This window comes from Salarias fasciatus, chromosome 16 (assembly GCF_902148845.1).
Source record: "Salarias fasciatus chromosome 16, fSalaFa1.1, whole genome shotgun sequence".
NCBI lineage: Eukaryota > Metazoa > Chordata > Actinopteri > Blenniiformes > Blenniidae > Salarias > Salarias fasciatus.
In genome coordinates, this window is record NC_043760.1 from 6,273,713 (window position 1) to 6,294,106 (window position 20,394).

Genomic DNA, 20,394 nt, shown 5'->3' on the forward strand with positions numbered 1-20,394 from the left:
TTTGTTTGTCATTTCAGCTCATTTATTTTAGCTGTTTTTATCTGTTGAAGTGATTTTCAAACTTTTAGCTTCCAACATCATTTTATTCTTTCCGGTCAGAGACAGCGTTCAGGTAACATATGAGGATGTGAAGTGAGATTCAGGTGAGCTCTTCTTTGATTTGCTTGTCACATTTTTCACCTTTAACTTAGAAAAAGAGTCCATTGGAACAGCAAGGCCAATTTCTTTGTTTTTTAAGGTTCTCTGAACATGTTTGGGTTTCAGACGAAAAAAACAAACAAACAAAAAAAAGTTAAGAGTTGAACCGTCAACCCAACAGCAATTCAGACCCTTCCAGTTCTTGTTTGTTTCGTGGGCATTTTCCCTTCGGTCTCCACTTCAGGAGGTGAAATGAGGTCAGGTGATCAGTCTAAAACCTTCCTCTTTTCTCCCCCCTGATGCAGTCCTTTGTTTTCTTGGCAGTGTGCTTTGAGCCATTGTCATGCTGCATTATAAACTTCCTCCCGATTAGTTTTGGACGCATTTCTCCGTAAACTGGCAGACAAAATGTTTCTGTACGTTTCTGGATTCATTCGACTGCTGCGATCATCAGTTACAACTTCATAAATATTAATGAGCCTGTCACGGAAGCAGCCATGACGTTACTTCCACCATGCTTGACAGATGAGCTTGTATGCTTCGGATCATAAGCAGCTCTTTTCTTTCTCCACGCTTTGGCCTTTATATCACTTTGGTTGAGATTAATCTTGGCCTCATCAGTCCAGGAGATTGTCTTCCTGAACTTTTGCGGCTCATATTTGCACTTCTTTTGCAAATCCCAGTCTGACCTTCTGATTCTTACTGTTGATGAGTGGTTTGCGTCTTGTGGTGTCTTCCGGATTAATGCGTGGGCTGACAGACTGCAGCGTCGGGGCCCCAGATGTGGAGGGACTCTCCGATTGGTCAGATTATTTTTGGAAATTTAAATACTTCTATGGGAAATTGGTTTAGCCTCTGTAACAACAACAACAGCAAGGACTTACTTATCCTTGTTTCTTCAAGTGTCGCTTGAAGTTTGAATTAGTTCCTGACCGTCTGTGACCTTTCAATCACAAAATCTGCATTCAGCAATCCGTTTTTTTTTTTTGTTTGTTTTTTTTTGTGAACCAATTTGCCATGTTTGTAAGCAAAGGACATAATTCTTGGTTGACTCATGCTGGGGCCGCATTCAGTTCTTCCATCTGTGAAGGCAGCGTTGCACGTGGGCAGCAGCCCTGAACCGCCGCGTGACAGACAGCAGGTGTCATGACACCGGCTCTGTTTAACCTTGCCATGACGCCTGCCGTCGCTTCACTTCACCGCATGGCATGTGATGCCATGAAATGAAGCTTTCATAAAGATTAAAGCGATTCCTGCATCACACTAACTGCTTTTGTTTTGATTGGCCGACCTGTTGGACGTCCGTTGCTCAGTGCACCGGCTGTTTCTTTCTTGTTCAGGACATGCCAATATGCTGCACAAGCTTTGCCTAAAGTTTGTTCAATGGATCTGATTGATTTTCCTTCTTTTCTCAGCATTTCTCCTATAGACAGCTCTCTGATCATCATGTTAGTTTATCCTCTTGAATAAGAAATGCGGTCTTTACAAACCCACGGCTGAAACCTTGACCAGTCAAGCAGAGCTGTTTAATGTTGGAACAGTCTACCTGAAAGGCTACAGGAAACACCCGTCACTCACATGTTCCGATCGGTTTGCTCACTTGAAACACGGATGGGTTTAATCAAAGGATGGTATGTTTTGAGTTGTTTAACACATAAGAAATCTAATAGCAGGAAATAAAAGCTGAAACGCTGAATGCTTAAATTCCAAGATGCATCATTTGATCTTAAGTCGAAATGTCTTTATTGGACAATAAAAACAAAGGAATTGTCCCTGTCGTTCCAGTACCATTGGAGCGGTCTGTACCTGGACGTGTGAACAGTCCATCACAGGGGACAGTGAGACAAGACAGTCACTTACATGTCTACGGTCAGATTAGGGACACCAATTAGCCTAACATGAGTGCCCCGAAACAGGAGAAAAATCAACTGGAACACAGTGTTATATCAGTAATATATCACTCACAGAGGATTTCGTGAGAGACACAGATCAACAGAGATCCAGGGAGTTCCACAGAAAACCGAGGGTTTCAGACCTCGGTACGTGATGAAGAGGCAGTCAGTGGGATATCACTGATGTTGTTTCTTGTGGATCAGTTTCTCAGTATGTCCTGTCTCTGATGTGAACCTGGAGGCTTACATACCTTCAGTTATTCCTCGGCACACGCTTTAATGGGACTACTTCAGAGAGGACAAAGATGCTCGCGTGTGATGTAGATGGCGAGGAGTGTGATGTGGGAGTGGTTTCAGGGCGAGGGGGGATCATTAGCCGTGCGCTCACAGGACTGTGCTGTGGAGGTAAGGGTTTGTTTATGGGTGATTTGTTTTGATGCATCATGTCCGTCCTTGAGCTGATTAACTGTCCAATGACCTTCTCCAGTACAAGGTGCTCGTTATGACGGCCGCTGACGGCGGCCGCTCTATAAACCATTGATTGTGGATGAAATGGGTGTATTTGCCTGCTTACTGTATGCAACACTGACATAAAGGAAAAGTGTCACAGGGGAGTTCATCACAAGAGAGGAAGAGAAAAGAGTCTTAATGAGGCCGCTCCCCACTCGATAGTGGAGCAGAAATAATGAAGTCACGGCAGGGTGAGGTCTGTTTACGTCGACCAGGACCGACCTCCGGTCTGCTGGGAGACAATCTGCACCCACAGGCCTGTGATGCAGACACTCTGCTTCCTCCCGGCGTCCACCGGGAAACAGCCGCGGTCCTCCATCCGGTCTGAAACACAAACAACCTGCATCAGCGCCGTGGACTCATGAGGATTACATACGTCATGAGAGAGGAACAGTTCAACAGGCTCAGAGAGCTCCATCAAAACTCACACCTGCTTGACTCAACTCTTGATTGTGATGGGTGTGCTTTCAAAATAATCTCAGCCAGACAGCTCGTGGATCTCTTCAATGATTTAGAAACATTATTGTTTGATTTAATTGTGGAGGTGTAGCTCAAATAAGCACTGCTGCTCATTTCAACTGAGTCTTTATGGGATAAGTGACGGGAGGTTTCCTGTAAAACTCGCTGAACACGCTGAGCACTCTTTAAATTCATCCAATTTTCTCACTGCCAGAGACACATTTTGGACCAAATTTTCATTCAGTTTTTTATCTTAAATGGGTCAGATTGTGAACAAATCTAGTTTTACAAAGTCTGTTCACAACATGAAGACGATTTTTAAAATTTGCTGTGAATTCTTTGAACCTTCCAAAAACCAAGTCATCCTGTGAATCACGTTTCTCCACTGCTTCACTGTCGTCTCAGTCTATCTTCCTCAGTGAATACATTTACTTTTTCCTCGTCATTTTCTCACATTTTCATGTCAGAATAGACTTACAGTGAGACTTTCAGCCTGAAGTTAAAGAAACATTTTCAATGGTGCTAAAACTAATTGGAATTTCTCTTTATATTTCTGTGTCTTCACTTGTTTGGCCTCAGTGAAATCAAAGAGGCCTTCATGAGGAACGTGAATTATATTCAGCTTGACAGAGCCTCAAAGCTGCCAACTATTTATTCTTATTACAATTTTAAACACACCTTCAGCACATACTTATTCATCAGAAGTCTGTATGAACTCCCACATTTCCATTCACATATGCAAAGCAGATGGAGAATATTAAAATTCACTAAAACATTTTGAGCTGAAGTTAATTTATGACAGAGCACGCTCCGTCTGAAAAGCCTGCACATTAAACTGAATAAACAAGATAAATGCTGCGTACTCGGAAATCTTCCGTGATAACACACAAAATAAAACACAAAGCCCATACAAGGAGTTCGCTCTTTATTTCACACTGAATGTCCGAGTCTCAGTTGTTTTCAAAGTTTAACAAAAAGTTCAAAAGGTTAACAAAGCAGTACAAATTCTTACTTTACATATGAAAACCATCAAAATGGAAGAGTGACTGCCACGCATGATGTTAAAGGATAATTTTTCATTAAAAAAAAGGCTTCATATGTAAAGAATTAACATGGAAATGTGATCCAGATTAGATGTTCTATTTCAACACATTGTGTAATACCTATGGTCGTCCGCAGTGCAAAACTCATCTTTCATATCATAAAAATGGCTCTCAAATCCTGAGGAGTTACATTTCATCTGTCCTGTGGTTTTATTGGGGGGGGCTTAACTTCAGGTCACGTGACTGCAGACTTTCCCACTGGCTCGAGAGAACGACATGGCGGATATTTCTTGTTTTTAATGGAAATGGCAATAATTTAAGATAGCTTCTTGCATCAGTTTTTTTTTTAATTTTTTTATGGACCACGTTGTTGCCTTGAGTCCTCATAAATATGCTTCTATGCATTAAATAATGTCTTCTGTTTGATTTTCAAACAGAATGAAATCATATTAAAGTTTCATTATTGAAACACATCAAATACAAACTGGAGAATGTAGCAATCTTTTTATTATTATCCAAAATGCTGTTAATACAATTTCTAATCTTAGTAATTTTATTCAGTAACACGAACCTTTGAGATTACTCCCATCTTTTAAAACAAGTTTCATTAAACCACACACTGTGATCCCACATGGTAAATTAATTTCCGTTTAACTTGTCTTTGTACATTATTCTCGTCGTGTCTGGCATGTAATTTCTTTTCATTTCTGTCTGTGTGCCTGTAGGAATGCATTACATTACAATAACAACATCTAGATAATACCTTTTCCATTTTTTGTGTGTATTTCTGAAGATTGTGAAGTATGGACACAATGATAATTGGTAAAAAAAAAAAATGAATGAATGAAATAATAAATAAAATAAACTGACCTATAATAAAATTCCCTCAAACAATTTATCAAGTGAAAAAAAAGAAGAAAAGAAAATAAATTATACATGTAACAGGTCTCCCACTCGTCCAACTCTTTTTGGCTTCCCAGAGAAATATTTAATAATAAATGTTTGCTCCCATAAGCAGTTACACTGCTGGATTTTAGATCTGTGTGAATTTTAGTTATAATCTATTTTTCAGGAAGTGAGTTCTAATCCACCAACTCAGTTCAGTTCAGTTTGAAAATAATTTTAGTTTAAACAAAGAATTAACGTCAGTTTTCATAATGATTTAATGCAGATATTTGGAGGCGCTGTCAGATAATTCAAGCGCTGACTGTGAGCAAATTGCTCTTCCTTCGGTTAACTATTGACCCCTGACCTTGTGCAGCGTGTTAAAGCTATCTAATATCCTGGGAGGGACGTGTTGTCTGCTCTCCAGTAATATGCTGAAAACATTCGGAGAACTCCTCCGTCATCAGTATTCATGCTGCATTTCAGCACGGTCGGCGTGTTTCTTTAATTTCACTGGCTGGCCGACACTAAAATCCTACACATGCCTCAGACAGCTGCGCAGACCCCAGAGAAATTAGTGAAAGCCCCTCTCTGCAGACGGGAATTACTCGGCACGCAGAAATGCTTAGGTTGCATTTCCTTCTAGATTCAGCCACTTAAACAGTTCAAAAGAGGAAAGTACCGGGCATAAATCACAATAAGAGCCTCAACAGTTACCTTGTCAGAGTGCCGCCTTCATTATCTGTGGGGGAACGGCGTCCTGGTGGATCTGCGTCCTCTGAGGACCCTCAGCCTGCGGCGGAGCTGCTGATGGTCATCGCGGCTGCTGCTCTGCATGCTTATCAACGGCTTCTTTCATGCTTCGCTGTAGGAAAACAAAGTGTGCCTCGGCTGCATTTCTACACACAGTTTTTGCTTTCACAGCAGTTGGTTCATATGACTCAGGACCAAAGAGCGAAAATATTATATTGTATTTACCTGTAGTCATACAGACAGTTTCACAGCTCATAAAAAAGAAAAAGAGAGCACATTGCATGTTTTTGCACGGTGCTGTTCTGCTTTCACTCCGAGGGGTTTGTGAGGAAGGGAACTGTTAGGATGTACATTCAGCATCAGCACATTTTAACCAGAGAGACTGAAATGAGAGAAAGCTGCTCCCTGAATCATCGAGCACAACTTTACATCAAAACGCAGCTTTTTTGGACTCGGGTTTTCTACCTTTCTCCTCAAGACATTCACAAAGCATTTCACTGACGTTCCAAGGTTTATTCACAGCATTCACCAATCAGCCGTAACATTATCACCAGGTCAAATAACGCGATTATGCCTTTATCACTGTGGCTGTTAGCAGGGGATCTGTCAAGCATTCTGTGAACATAGCCCATGTGTTAGGAGAAGAATGGACCAGTGTGAGGATTAGAAAGTGTGTCCAAGCCTGCAGCTGTGTTGGATGTTCTCTGGAGGAGTGATCAGTATTTAGGGCCAGCTATATGTTGCTACAAAAACAAAGACTTGCAGGATCCAGCAGGAACACAACCACACGTTACAAATATACATGCAGACAAGACGGAGACACTTGACAGGACATGCATTATTGGGGGACAGAACAGACAGATGGACACCTAACAGACCCCCTCCCCCAAGACCAGCTATGACAGCCTAAGGGTCTGTCCAGCAGGTCTGAAGGCAAGGTGCCTTCGAACGTCAAGCTCCACGGCAACACCGACAACACTGGGGCCCGAAGGGGAGGGACAAAGAGAGTGGAGACTGTCATCATAATGTCCTGAGAGACACAAACACATGGACTACCAGGACGAGGGCTGGGGAACCAGACACTGGGGAACTGCGAAGTGAGGAACCGAGGGAAGGCTGGTTGGGGGAGGACTGGGTGGACAGCCGACAGGAGGCTGACTGGAGGGTGGAGCATGTGCACGGCTCCGGCAACAGTATGAGACTGAAAGGGATTTATTTCATTGTACACCTCCGAGAGCCCCCCAGGATCTCTAACCCTTTTTGGGATGCGTCTTGGGTTGGTGTCCAGGTCAGCCACAGTACAGGCACCTCTGCCCACAGACATTTTACTCCATCTCCTCCAGTGACAGGCGGGCTTTCACCACCTGATCATCCTCGGGCATTTGACTGCCCCCACTGCAGGGCTCCTGGGAGGGTTCTGCTTGGACCTTGAGGCATCAGGGGATCAGCTGACCTGATCTACAGTTCTGGGGGTGTCTGACTCTAATCACCTTCTGGTCTCTTGTCGGTCTTGGTAACACGATCAGGTTGTCCAGTTTTCCAAGGAGGTCCAGGAGGGTCATGATCCAGTACTGGGTCGCTCAGTCTATTGCGGAATGCAGCATAGAGGGAATCCTGGAACATGTTTTTCTCTGCAGCAAATGACCTGAGGAACATGTACTGTAGAATAGATGTGACCACCTGGTCTCGACTAAAGTTTCCACATGTCGTGGAGGGATGACAGCATCAATTACTCCAAAATACCGTTAGCTTCTTTCAAGATAAACCATTTCAAATCCATGTATGTTTATTAAAGTTACACACAGTCATTACCTTTTCCTTTAAACTAGCTCAACAATTCACATAAATCTTTGTGTCTACTGAACTCAGTCACAGTTGAGGCCTCTTTTTGCTGCTCTTAGAATGGACACAGTCGTCCATCCAGACGTCCAGCTCTCATTGACTCAATTAGTAATGAGTCTGAGGCCGCTTGAGGAAGACAATGTTTTCTGTAGCTTTTCAAGTTGTAGAAAGAAAAAGCTGAAACAAAAGAGAAAAGACTTAATTTATCCCTGAAGATAAGTTCATCTGAGTTCATGAAAACAGACGCACTTTAATTCAGCTAAAACACAACCAAATTAAAATAGACATAAAATAAATAAGTTTGAATTAGAGTATGAAATTAAGGAGTCCTTGAACGGTGCTTTAGCAATTTTTGTTTTGTTTTGTGTAGTTGGCTTCAGTTCCGACTCTTTTCTCTCATCACTGTGATGCAGAGCAGATTTTCACAGACGATGGACCCCATCACCGCAGTGCACGTCTCTTTAGCTTGTTATTGGCGCCACCAACACTTGAAAGAGTGAAACATTAAAAATTGATGATTATTTTATTCACTGTTATCAAGGATCAGGTCAGGAATGTGTGTACGTCTGCAGAGGACATGCTGGTGTACGACTCCTGCTTCAGTCTAACATCATGTATTGATAGCCTCTGTGCATGAAGCAGTCGTCCCGTCCTACCAAGACTGTCTTTATAAGAAACCAACAGGTATAATGGTCCTGATCCCTGCCTGAGTTACTTTAGATTTTACACTTCACCGAAGGAAAACTAATCCAGCTGTCTTGTGGAGGGTTTGATAACTTATTGGGGTTACTTGAACATGTTGGACGCTCTGCAGCGGTGCTTCATTGTGGCACAGCTGTTCATAAAATAAAACTATAAGCACAGAATGAAGAATAACACATAGTTCCTGATGCATCATATAACATGATGGTCATTAGGGATGCACGATATGGAAAATTTTAACCGATACCGATAATTAACTACTTCTCATTGCCGATAACCGATAAGTTCAGATTTTTATATTCAATATAATCTTAAAATAATCTGAAGTTTGTGTGCCAAGGAGAATAAAAACATTGAAGATGCAGTAATGAAAAAAGTAATACTTTAGTAGCTCTGGCTTGACTATTTCCCAAATTAAGCAAAAACTGCATCCTTTAAGAAAAAGGTTTCACAGAACTGACTTGTTTGTCTACCAAAAAAAATGAAGTGAAATATTTTTCAACTATGAAATAAATTAAATGCTTTGACATGTCAACCTCAAATCTAAAAGGGTTGTCAACATTTACAATTTTTTTTTCTACACACGTCATAGATTTATCTTTTTCTATTGCAGTTGTGCTAAATGACCACAAGATGGCTCTGTCTCCTTTGAAATACACTACCTTATAATTCCATTAAATCAAAGACATTCCACTCATTATCAGACAAAAGGGCCGTTTCAGCTGTTAACTTGATGATATGTTCACTAAGCGTCTTGTCACATTTCTTTAATTTGTTGTATATAAAAATCTCTCATGCTAGCTTGTGAACCATTAGCGATCGCTAGCTAGCGTTAGCTCGCTAGCTAGCGTTAGCATCGATGCGAGCTGCAGCTCTCGTTCCAGCTTGTTGAGGTGTTTCCGTGGCGGCTGTTGTAAACCAGCTTCACCAGCTTTGTCTGACACAGCCTACACTCAACAGCGGGTTCCATTTTGAAAAGCTGCCACACTACGCCCCGCTCGTTGTCGGCTGCATTCTCGTCCCCGAGTCAACTTGAACGCAACACTGGCTGTGGCAGCTTTTGGAAGCTGCGGAGGGGTGCAAAAAACCCTTCTCCTCCTTAGCAGTCAAGATGCAGGGCAGCAGTGAACCTGCAGAACAAACCCGTACTGTAAGGTGCGTCTCCTCGACAAGCAGTTTTACACTAATTTATCGGTTTAATTTATCGGATTAAATTAATTTATCGGATCGACAAAAATGACGTCATTTTTACCCCAAATCAGCCGATAAATTTATCGGACCGATAATTATCGTGCATCCCTAATGGTCATTGTTGGGGACTGTGGATCTTCCTGTGACTAATTTCTTGAAATCCAGGCAACGATAATAAAGGGAAACACACAGCAAAAGATCAAGTACATTGATCCTTGGGTCTGAAGTATACAGTGCATATTTAGATCCATTGTAAACCTTTATTGCAATCTTCTAAATGTCTCTCAGATTTTAAAGTCTGAAGCTGGAGGCTCTTTGTTCCCTGCAGTAGCATGAAGCATGAAGCAGATCGCTGTATCCCGACCCAACGTCTCCCAGAAACTTCCTGAAGCCTTCAAAGCTTCAATAGGTGCTGCGAAGCAGATATTTGAGCTCATTGTGTTTATGAGCTGCGTTATATTCTCAGTCCTTCCACCTGACAGTGAGCAGCAGCCAGCCGCAGCCTGGCTGGTGCAGGTTAGTTTCCAACATGTTACCTTCATGTGGTGTTTCACTGCCCTTGTGGATTAGATGTCAGTTTTTTGTTTTTTTTTTCCCCTGAGTTCTGCTGCAGAATTTTTTTGTTTTTTGTTTTTTGTGGCGGGGGGTTACTGCAGTACCTAGGTTTGAACCTCTTACATTTTTTAATGAAACATGACGTGAAACATTTCAGTTCTTCATCAGCACTGTTCAATATGTCAGATGAAAAATGTCAAATTACCAGAGGGCAGGAATGAATTATTAATTATGTGGAGAATGTAAGCATCCACAGGAAACAGATGCTGCAGACAGGAGAAGGACATGCAGAGGCTGGGTGGCAGGTTTGAGTTCAATCTTCATGCGTTTTCTGTTTACATTGGTTGCAATGTTGCCCTTCGTTCGAGGGTGCAGTATTCGGATCCAGTTGTTTTCAGCCCTGCTGAATTATTTTTATAATGAGGGGTAAAATCTGTCTCCTCCTTCACAAGCCGCCTGCACATTTTCCCTTTTCCCATGATTTCTTCTGAGATACACGATGGAGAAAGGATGATGAAAAGCACGCTGTCCCCCCGAGTCGCTCCCCGCTTCATTCTAATTGTCTAAACGCTGTCTTTTTAAGTGTTCAGTATAATCGATGAAAATGAGGCTATAATGCTGCCTCTGCTTCATTTGTGGTTTATTTCTCTTCACTCCACAAAGGTCAGATGATGAAGTTTCCATCCGAATGTGCTGCATATTTTATTGACCTTTCTCAGAGCAGACTTTTCGGCTTGCTACAGCAAGAAAAGTGTGGGTGTAATTTAGGTTTCATTTGGGCCGGCTGGTTGCGGGCCCGTGCACGCTGGCTGGGTGGGTGCAGCTAATGGCCCGACACGGGCTCACCTGCGTAAGTGTAGCATGTGGTGTGTGTGTGTGTGTGTGTGTGTGTGTGTGTGTGTGTGTGTGCGGGGAGCATCCAGGAAGAAATGAGTCATGACACTGCAACGGGGGTGAGCTGTTATCTCCCAGAGAGGAGGCGCCGTGCGAGACCCTTAATTTCCCCACTCGTTCCCCGCCGCAGTGGATACTCTCATGTTTCTGCACCACATGATGGTTTTTATCTTTTCATCACACACAATGTTCGAGGAGAAGAAGCCGGCATCAACCCTTGGGTTCGCCCTGTTATTAAAATTGTTGAGATGTTTCCTCCTGCCTGTCTGGAAAAAAAAAAATCTGCTCATTTGCTTCAGATGGGAGGTTTCCTCTTCGCAATGCTGCAGCCCTAACTGTCACCTCCGTGCTTTGTGTTGCCTCAGAGGTTCGTGGGGAACACGAATTCGGAGGCGGTGGTCCACAACAAGCTGTCCCACTCAGTGAGAACCCGGTTCCTGCGCTTCATCCCTCTGGAGTGGAACCCCAGCGGCTGGCTGGGCGTCCGGCTGGAGGTGTACGGCTGCTCCTTCAGTGAGTGAAACACACCCGCACTTCACGTCACACTCAGGGAGAACATGGGGTCTGCGCAGAGGTCTACACAGGTGCCACATGTGACCGTACTTCTCCTCTGTAGTTACTCTACAGCTCCTCTTCTCTCCCAGTTGAAGGTCCAAATCTTGCATTCAAGGTTAAAAAAAAAGGTTAAATTATTTAAGTCTGAGTCTCCTCCCGCTGTCTGCTGTCTTTCACTTCTTCTGTGAAATGCTGTTTCCAAAGTCTCCTCTTCATAAAATAACCAGGATTAAATCCAGATCAAGAAAAGTTGCAGAGAAAAAATAGTTTTATTCAATGTGGCTATTATTTCTGCTTTTTTGTTATTAGTTTAGATTTTAATTTTTCACATACACACAGACTGTGACACATACTTACAGAATGCAGCAGGGGTGCAAAAGTGAGGGTGTTGATCCACACAGACAATGTGCAGTCTGTGATGTGCACGTACAATACTGCAGTACCCACCAACCATGTGTCTATATTGATGTTTAAATACCCAGAACCATGTGCCTGTATTCATATTGCAGTCCAGCCATGTGCCCACGATAATGCTGCAGTCCAGCCATGTCTCTGAATTCATGCTGCAGTGCAGCCACATGTCTATTGTTCCTGTTTGTGATGTGCTGACTGGAGGTCAGAGCTCACAGTTGTGACAGTTTGGGGAGAGAAGCTCTTCCTGACTCTCTGTTTTTGCCTTGATGAGGGGACAGCTTGTCCCTGTTTTCACTCCTCCTCTTATGGACACCCCAATGTGTCCATCTCAGTTCTTCAGGCCGCAACCCTGCATGTTTTCAGTGTCTCCCTGCTTCAACACGGCTGATTGTAATGAGAGGCTCATTATCAGGCTTTCTGAAGAGCACTTGAGGTTCAGGTGTGTTGAAGGAGGGAGACTCGGATAACATGCAGGCCTGGATAACATGTACTCCAGGATCTGAGTTTGACACCTTTGTCCTGGAGGGTGGGAAATGTTGTACCCATGGTTCCCTCTGCAGGGCTCGTCGGCCATCAGCAGTGCCACTGGGCAATGTTTCCAGTGAGTGCACTCTTCCTCAGTCCAGAGTGAAAATTCCTCCTGGAGTTCAAGAAGACTGGTGGAACTCTGGTGGAGCGAGTGGTGTGTTGAAAAAAATTTGGCAGAACCTTTTTGAGGTTTGCCTCGTTAAAATTTCCAGCCACAAAGAGGGTAGCATCTGGGTGTCTGGTGTGTTTCTGGCACAGCATGTCACACAGCTTCAATGGCGCTGTGTCAGTGTTTACTTCAGTATGCACTGGCTCGCCTGGCATCAGAGGAGTTTCAGTCGGGCACAAGATGTTACTGTTGGTATCCAATCTGACATCTGAGCCCATCCAACTTGTTGTCCCAAGGCTGGACGGAGGACGCTCGGCAGGGGTGGACAGCGGGGTTGGGATCTTTCTGAATCCCACCTCTTTGTCCTCGGTGCTCCTTTGTTATTGTCTCCCTCCAAGCACCCCATCAAATCTGAACCGGCCGTGTTTGTGACCATTTCCCCAATGTCCAGAGGTGTACCAAAGATTACTGTGAGCGAATCAAGGGCGATCTGCACATGTTGCTAACTGCTTCTCTCCTTGCACTGAACACAGTGCAAGGAGAGAAGCACAGTCACATCATCAACAGGATGAACTTAATGCAACCCAAGAAGCAGTTTTTACTTGAGCTGTCAATCGATTCAAATATTTAATTGCGATTATTCGCATGATTGTCCATGGTTAACTCTCGATTAATTGCAAATTGATTCCACATTTATTTATCTATTCTAAATGTACATTAAAGGGAACATTTTCAAGTTCTTAAAAATTTCATCAACATGGGAGTGGACAAAAATGAGAGTCACAATAACAGACATCTGAACCAACAAGTCCTTTTGGTCAGTAACAAGAGAATTACCCTCTAAGATAACTAAGGAGGCACAGCCTCCTTTTTCCTCTCTGCTCCTCTTCAAACTCTTGTCATCTCAGACATCATATAAGGAGACGCTGCATTCACGCTGTGGCGGCCATCTTGTGGAGGGGCCACTCGCCTCCACGCACATGCCTGATTTTTTTTTTCTAAACTGCTTTTCCTCCTTCTTCTTCTTTTGTTTTGGCGGATCACAAACAGCTTTAAGGTGCATACCGCCACCTACTGGACAAGAGGGTCATAAAACGAGCGCGAGTTTATCGCGCATCAAATAAATTAGTGGTGTCAAAAGAATTGGAATTATTTGTTATTATTGCGCTAATTTTGACAGCCCTGGTTTTTACACATATAACAAAAGGCTTGTTTTACATCTCCAGATTAGTTTTATGTGATGAAATTTTGGCAAAAACTCTTTTGGCGATACAAACTTCTGTACATTTAACACATACTCTCTTCCATAAAGACTAGTAGCAGACTGGTGGTACTGGCTGAGACTGGCTGCAGGCTGATCGCCAAGAGCTGCATCCAGGAGAGTCTGAGGTTTGAGGAAGCTGGTCGGTAGCACAGCAGGCATGGACGGAGTGGGTGTGGTCATCAGACTGCGACAAGAGAGAGGCGGAGTTCCAAACTAGAGTACGGGGACAGAATGTGGATCAGGTCTCATACAGCGAACTGGCTGGTTCAGTACAACGATCCGGCGTCGAGTAGCAGCACAGGACAGGTGAAGATAGCAAGATAAACAGGTGAAGCCCGTCAGCTGATTACTCACACCCCAACCGAGGGAAGCAGAGAGCGGAGAAGGAGAACGGGAAAACAGGGAGATGCTGCCCCGAGGTGGAGGCCGAGGTGGAGGACGTGACAGTCTTTACAAATAATTCAACACGTTTTTTTTTTTTTTCCGTGATGTGAAAGCTTTTTGTGTGTGTGACCATGAATAGAAAAATGCTCCAAAACAGTTTCTAATTAAGAGTTGTGCAAAAAAAATAAATAAATAAATAAAAAAGCAGCATCCAATATGTTCTAACGTGAGAGATTTAATTAGAATTATAAATGCTTCGAGACCACAAAGGAGAAGAAATGGCTCGTGTGCAGCTCATTTCTCCGTTACAGTGTTGAAAAATACATGCTCTGAGACTGAGAGGAGGACTCGTGTCTTCACCTTCACCTGGCAGCAGATCACATGTCAAAGCAGTTCACACTGAGCGATTCCAGGGGGAGCTGTTTTCCAAACCAGTTAACCTGAATGTGTTTCATTTAAGGCGCAGTGTGAGAAGGCCTCCCACAGACTCACCGAGTGCAACACCGCAGTGCATGTTGTCTTTGTTGAGTTAATCACATGTTTGCAGCCACATTGATTCATGTATATTATGGCAAAACAGTTCATATACAGTGTATTTTGATTCAAACTGTATTTACTGGCAGTTGGAGGCCTATTTAGCTTTATTTTACCCTTTCTATGGCAGTGTGTTATTCAGCTGGTTCGTATTATTGACTGTCATCACAGTGGAATAATGACAGATGAACTCCTTTTTATCAGCTTTGTCAGACTAGTTTCTGGAACCTGAACTATTTATGTGTTATTTATTTAAATAGCATTTCAAATTGAATGTCAGGACTTAAAGCTTATTTCACATATTATAGACCATAATGTAGTCATGTTATGAACAGTCTTTTTTTAAGACCGAAAGAAGGCTCACAGTACAAAAATGAATATAGACTATAAAGTCGTATGAAGACTTGATAGAAAAGTCATGGGTGGATTTCTTAAGAAATAAAAAGTCTTCTGGAGAAGAAATCACTGGATTTTCTTCTATTCTTTAAAAGTCCTTCTTCTCTGGATTTTCAGTCTTTTGAACTGAGGCTTGAGTCCAATCAGAGAACAAAATTAACACTTACGAAAGGCAATGCTTCGGAAAAAAAAAAAGATTTTTATGCTGAACATAAACCAACTAATGTCATGGGAACATGGAGGAAGGTACTGCTGTCAATTAGGTGTGAGGGAGTGGGTGCATACAGTGTCTTCAGATGTGTGTGTGTGTGTGTGTGTGTGTGTGTCTGTATGTGTGTGTGTGTGTGCACGCGCAGACTTTGAGGCAGGTATCACTGCAGCTCATCCTTCTGCATTACAAACTGGGAATCCATAAATTCATGAGTCTCTGCAGGAGAGTCTCGGGGGGGCAACACACCTCCAGCTCCCCCACAGCTCATATCTTCAGCTGTCCAGAACCAGCTCAAGACACGTTTAGATATTTCAGAAATTCAGTCACAACCTTGTGTGTGTGTGTGTGTGTGTGTGTGTGTGTGTGTGTGTGTGTGTGTGTGTGTGTGTGTGTGTGTGTGTGTGTGTTTCAGTGTTACTGGCGAACTGTGTGCAAAAACAGCTCATTCCAGGGAGAGGTTAGCAAAACAAACACGCACACACACCGTTTGCCCTCCTGAGCTTTTTTTTTCTCTCTCTCTCTTTTCTTGTGGGACCTTTTGGTTCTATCATTTTCATCATTTCTACCAGCCCAGTTTCCAAAAGCTTTCTTTACGATGTTGAGCCACTACAATCATATGATCAGATAACAGAATATTTTACCTCCACTCTGCAAAACCTGCTCATTGTCTGTGATTGTACATTTTAGAGCTGTGGCTTTACATCTTTTGATGAACTTTTTTTTTTGTTTGTTTGTTTGTTTTCCAAACGCTGAACATCCAGATTTGTAAATGGGATGAAGGGCGTGATATTTGTATCTGAAACAATAAACCGATGTTAAGGTGAATAACTGACAGATACCAGCCAACAAAGTACACTCTAAAAACATTTGGGTTAAAAAAATAACCCAATTTTAACCTAACTGCTGGTTAAAATAAAAAGAGAGAATAACCTAAAAATAGGTTACTCTCTGGAAAACAACCCAAAAATGCTGCATTATGTTGAAAACCCAGGAATTGGGTTAAAATAACAGCCCTATAAACCCAACAAATTGGTCACTTTTTATTTAAAAATAACCCAAAATCCCACAAAATTGTCTCAACACTAGTAACACATAAATTGGGTTACCAAAATAACCCAAGATTTTTCAGTGTGTACTAACGGATTGGAAAAAAAAAAAAAAGCAATAAGAGAATACCTAATATATCAGCTTGTAATTTAATAGACCAACATAAAGTTCTTCATCATTTTGTGTGTTTTTCCAAGAACGCTTTAGGATATTGTCACCAAAATAAACAACTGTGTGAAACGTAAAATTATATATTATACTAAAAGTTCACGTTTAAAATGTTTCAAACGCTTCCTTGGTTGACAGACAAAATTTTTTGAATTCTGTTTTTTTTTTCTTTTTTTCCATGATAAAATAGCGAGAGGAAAAAAAACACTTTTTTTTTTGGACATCGGGTTTGATTAAGTTTGAGATTTGATGGTCTCTCTGGATGGCGGAAATAAAGCCTGTCCTATTAAAGGTCCTCACGCTGTTTAAAGTTTGTGGAGTGTGTGACAGAACTGAACAATTAGTTGTGATACTGTGTCGAGGGAAGGAAATGCAAATGGGATCAGAACATGAAAGGAGAAGCACAGCTGGAATATAAACTCCTAAAACGGATCTAATCTTCCTCAAACCTGTCAGGCCATGTCATCTCTTCAGTGTCATTGTTACTGACAAATGATTTTAGTGAAATATTAGGTCACGTGTGGCTGTTTGTATCCGATTATTGACATTCTTGAAAGTGATATTCCCCTTTAAACCCAACAAAGCTGATGTTTTTAAACAAAAACAAATGGGAACAAATGTCTTAAAAGAAAAACTGATGTTTGAAGGTTTTTGCCACTGCACAAGCATTACTCACCTCCTACTTTTTAACACACCACTCAAATCAATTGACAGAAGAGTTCAGCACCATGGAAAGCGACCACATCGTTTTGAGATCAACCCAACGGACATGAGGTCTGACATGCCAACACATTTCAGCACTATATCGCAAAAACATCGTTCGACTGAGAGCACAGTTTGCAAATACATCAACGTTTTGTAAAGCTGGCACAGCGGCCCACAGGTTAACGTATCAGAAGTTCAATAGAAAGTCGATCGACTCACCACTGTTTAAAGGGGACATGGCGAGCTCCGCAAACTCCTCCACAATGTCCATCGTCCTGGTTCGCTCATTCTCAATGGACAAAAATTGCAGGTTCACTTTTTCATCCTGTCATCCCGCTTCCCCAACCGCCGGGGAACAATAACTTCATGTTAGCTGGCGGCCACATGTCAGCTTGGTTGAATGGGATCGAGCTCTGTGCAGGTAAAGGCCAGTGGAACATTATTTGACCTCATTCTGCTTATTGCTCATTCTGTTTAACATGTTTGACCTCTTAGTGTTTCTGCACAGACCCTTTGGGACGTTGTGTTGTTTCAGAGAAATCCACCAAACACATTTCAGCTCGACTTCCTGCCTTAAAATATGTGAAATGCGCTTTGCTTCCAGAGTCGGACGTGGCGGACTTTGATGGCAGAAGCTCTCTGCTGTACCGGTTTAACCAGAAGTCCATGTCCACGGTGAAGGATGTCATCTCTCTGCGCTTCAAAAGCCGCCAGGCAGAGGGGGTGTTACTGCACGGCGAAGGACAGCGGGGGGATTACATCACCCTGGAGCTCCACCGCGGGAAACTGGCTCTCTACCTCAACCTGGGTGAGTCTCCTCGCTCCAGACCGAAAGGGCAGCGTGGCTTTCCAGAGGTGTTCAGGCGACTGTGACGTCCTCCAGAGATCTGCAGCACGGAAGGAAAGCAAAGGTCATGTGTCACTTTCTCCAGAAACCTGAATTCAGTTCAGGGTCTCAGAGAGCGAAATCTGCGGCCTCGCTGATGAACGCTGCTGACGCACAAAACCCGGTTCGAACGCTGTGCACGCCACTTCATCCTCAGACCTTGTGATTGATAAAAATAAACTTGTCGAGAGAATGTGCGCATCGGTACGTTGTAGATCTACATGATCATAAACGCCAAGTCTGCAGTGTTCTCGGTCTGTCCCTTCAGTGACCCATAGGCTTAAGTTCTATGTTCAGATGACCTAATTTCATCTTTAAATCACATAGAGTGGTGGAAAGCACTGATTGATTATTAATGCTGACGAGGTGTGGGACGGTCAGTCTAACTGCTGAGGAAGCATATAAACAGTGCGGTGATGCTGCACAGCCGTGTATAATGCTGCACAATGGATGCGCTGGCACCGCTGTGCGCTCTGGACGCCCTGGCGCTGCGGACAGCCAGGCCTGCAGCCACGGCGCTGCGGACACGCCGTGCTGGGAATCTCCCCGTCACCCACCGCTTCCAACCCCAGAGTGACTGAGGACACAACACACCAGGCCACTGCGCCTTCTCACCGGTCCCTGTTGAAATATGTCATTTTTACATTTAATAAACAGATAAAACTGGTGATCAGCTTCCTTAAGCTGGCCACTTAGCTCACCTGATGAACACAGATAATTGAGGAGATTTCTCTCTCTTGGAATCTGAAAAAGTCACGGAATGTGCAGTTTTTCTAGCAGCAGTCCTTCATGCCTTCTCCTGCGGGTTATTGCTCGTCGAAACTGACTTTGGAAAACCTGGAACAGTCCAGACATCTGAAGTGGTTCTCCAAACATCTCCGCTCTTCTCAGCTCGCTGAGATAAAAAAAACATGCAGTCAGCTGCGACGGCTTGTCAGAGTTAGCAACCGTAACTTACGGGGGCGGGGCTTAGCCAAAGGTCAAGTTCAGGCTGCAGATCAGACATGGGAACATCGTAACTGAAAAGGTTCTGTGTTTCACTGTAGTACAAACTCAGACGATAATTTAATACAACATGAGGAATCTTTTATTTCTAGGGCAATAGATATTTATAGATATATACGGTATGTAGCTTTATGCTTACCAGGACTAGTGTGACTGCATGTAAGGAAACTTTTGTACCATCAAACCAAACCTTCAAAGACCTCGCAGTCTTCATCAGGCTCCACCAGCGCCTCTCATTTCTTCTCGACTCAAACTATACTGAGCGCGATACAAACGTTGAGCTCCGCGTTGAGACGGCAGCTGCGGCTTGTTTTTCCCTCTTGGCTCCGGGGATTATTTTTTCCTTCCAGTCTCTTCTTGTGATTGAAGACACATTGGTATTGAAGATATCATGAATCAACTATGAAAGCTTTGGACGTATAAAACTAATGGAAGTTTTCAAATGGGCCCATTGCTATGAGTTAGACATGTTTTGGGTCCGTTTGTGCAAATAATGAAAGATACATCAGGGAAGTGGTGTTCCGTAGCGTGTAGCTCATCTTTCACAGGAAACCAATGAGAAATGTAAGACGTTCTAAACTACAAACTGACATATGTGTAATCTGTGATCAGTTTCATGCTTTTAACATGTTTTATTATGTGTAAATGGTACAAAATTGAGTTTTACTTTGACTTTAAAGCATTAAAATATACTTAGATAAGGGTAATATCTTCAGAGCACAGCAGTAGATGTCCGTGAGTCTGAAAAATAATTAACAATAAAAATCTCTAAAAGATGTGCATTCATATATTTTTTTTTCCACAGTGAGTAGGAATCTCTAAATGTGATGCAGAACTGTGGGCAGAAGAATCGGTCTTTAATGCAAACCGAAGACTTTGATCCCGGAGCTGCAGATTGTTTTTGTTCGCAGAAAGATCCTGATCCAGTCCAACCTGTGTGCTGCCTAAAGGAAAGACACACACCGTTTTAACTCCTCTCTCCTCCTCGCACATGGAATTATATTTCTACCAAAATCCTGACTGCAGCGTAAAATTTTGAGCACAGGAAAAAAAAAAAAAAAAAAACTTCAGCAAAGAAAAACTAAATCTAAGGGAAGAAAAATCTGTTCTGTGCTTAAATAATGTATTTGTATGTTTGCAACTATCCACACACACACACACACACACACACACACACACACACACACACACACACACACAGTGTTCTTACTGGGTTTTATTATTTGCTCTCCCGAAGATCTCCGCTCAACTCTCTCACTAAGTCTTTCAAATTTCTCTCTGTAGTGTTTTCCTTTGTTTCTTTTGGGAGACATTTTTCCAGCTC

General features: G+C 42.8%; 1 protein-coding gene across 1 annotated transcript in view; it reads left to right on the forward strand.

Annotated features, from left to right (window-relative positions):
• LOC115402979 (contactin-associated protein-like 5) overlaps positions 1–20,394 on the forward strand; it is a 146,967-nt gene that overhangs the window by 57,052 nt on the left and 69,521 nt on the right. Inside the window, exons 4-5 of the mRNA XM_030111694.1 lie at positions 11,230–11,377; positions 17,784–17,987. Coding sequence (XP_029967554.1) covers positions 11,230–11,377; positions 17,784–17,987 — 352 coding nt within the window. The remainder of the gene's footprint in view (positions 1–11,229; positions 11,378–17,783; positions 17,988–20,394) is intronic.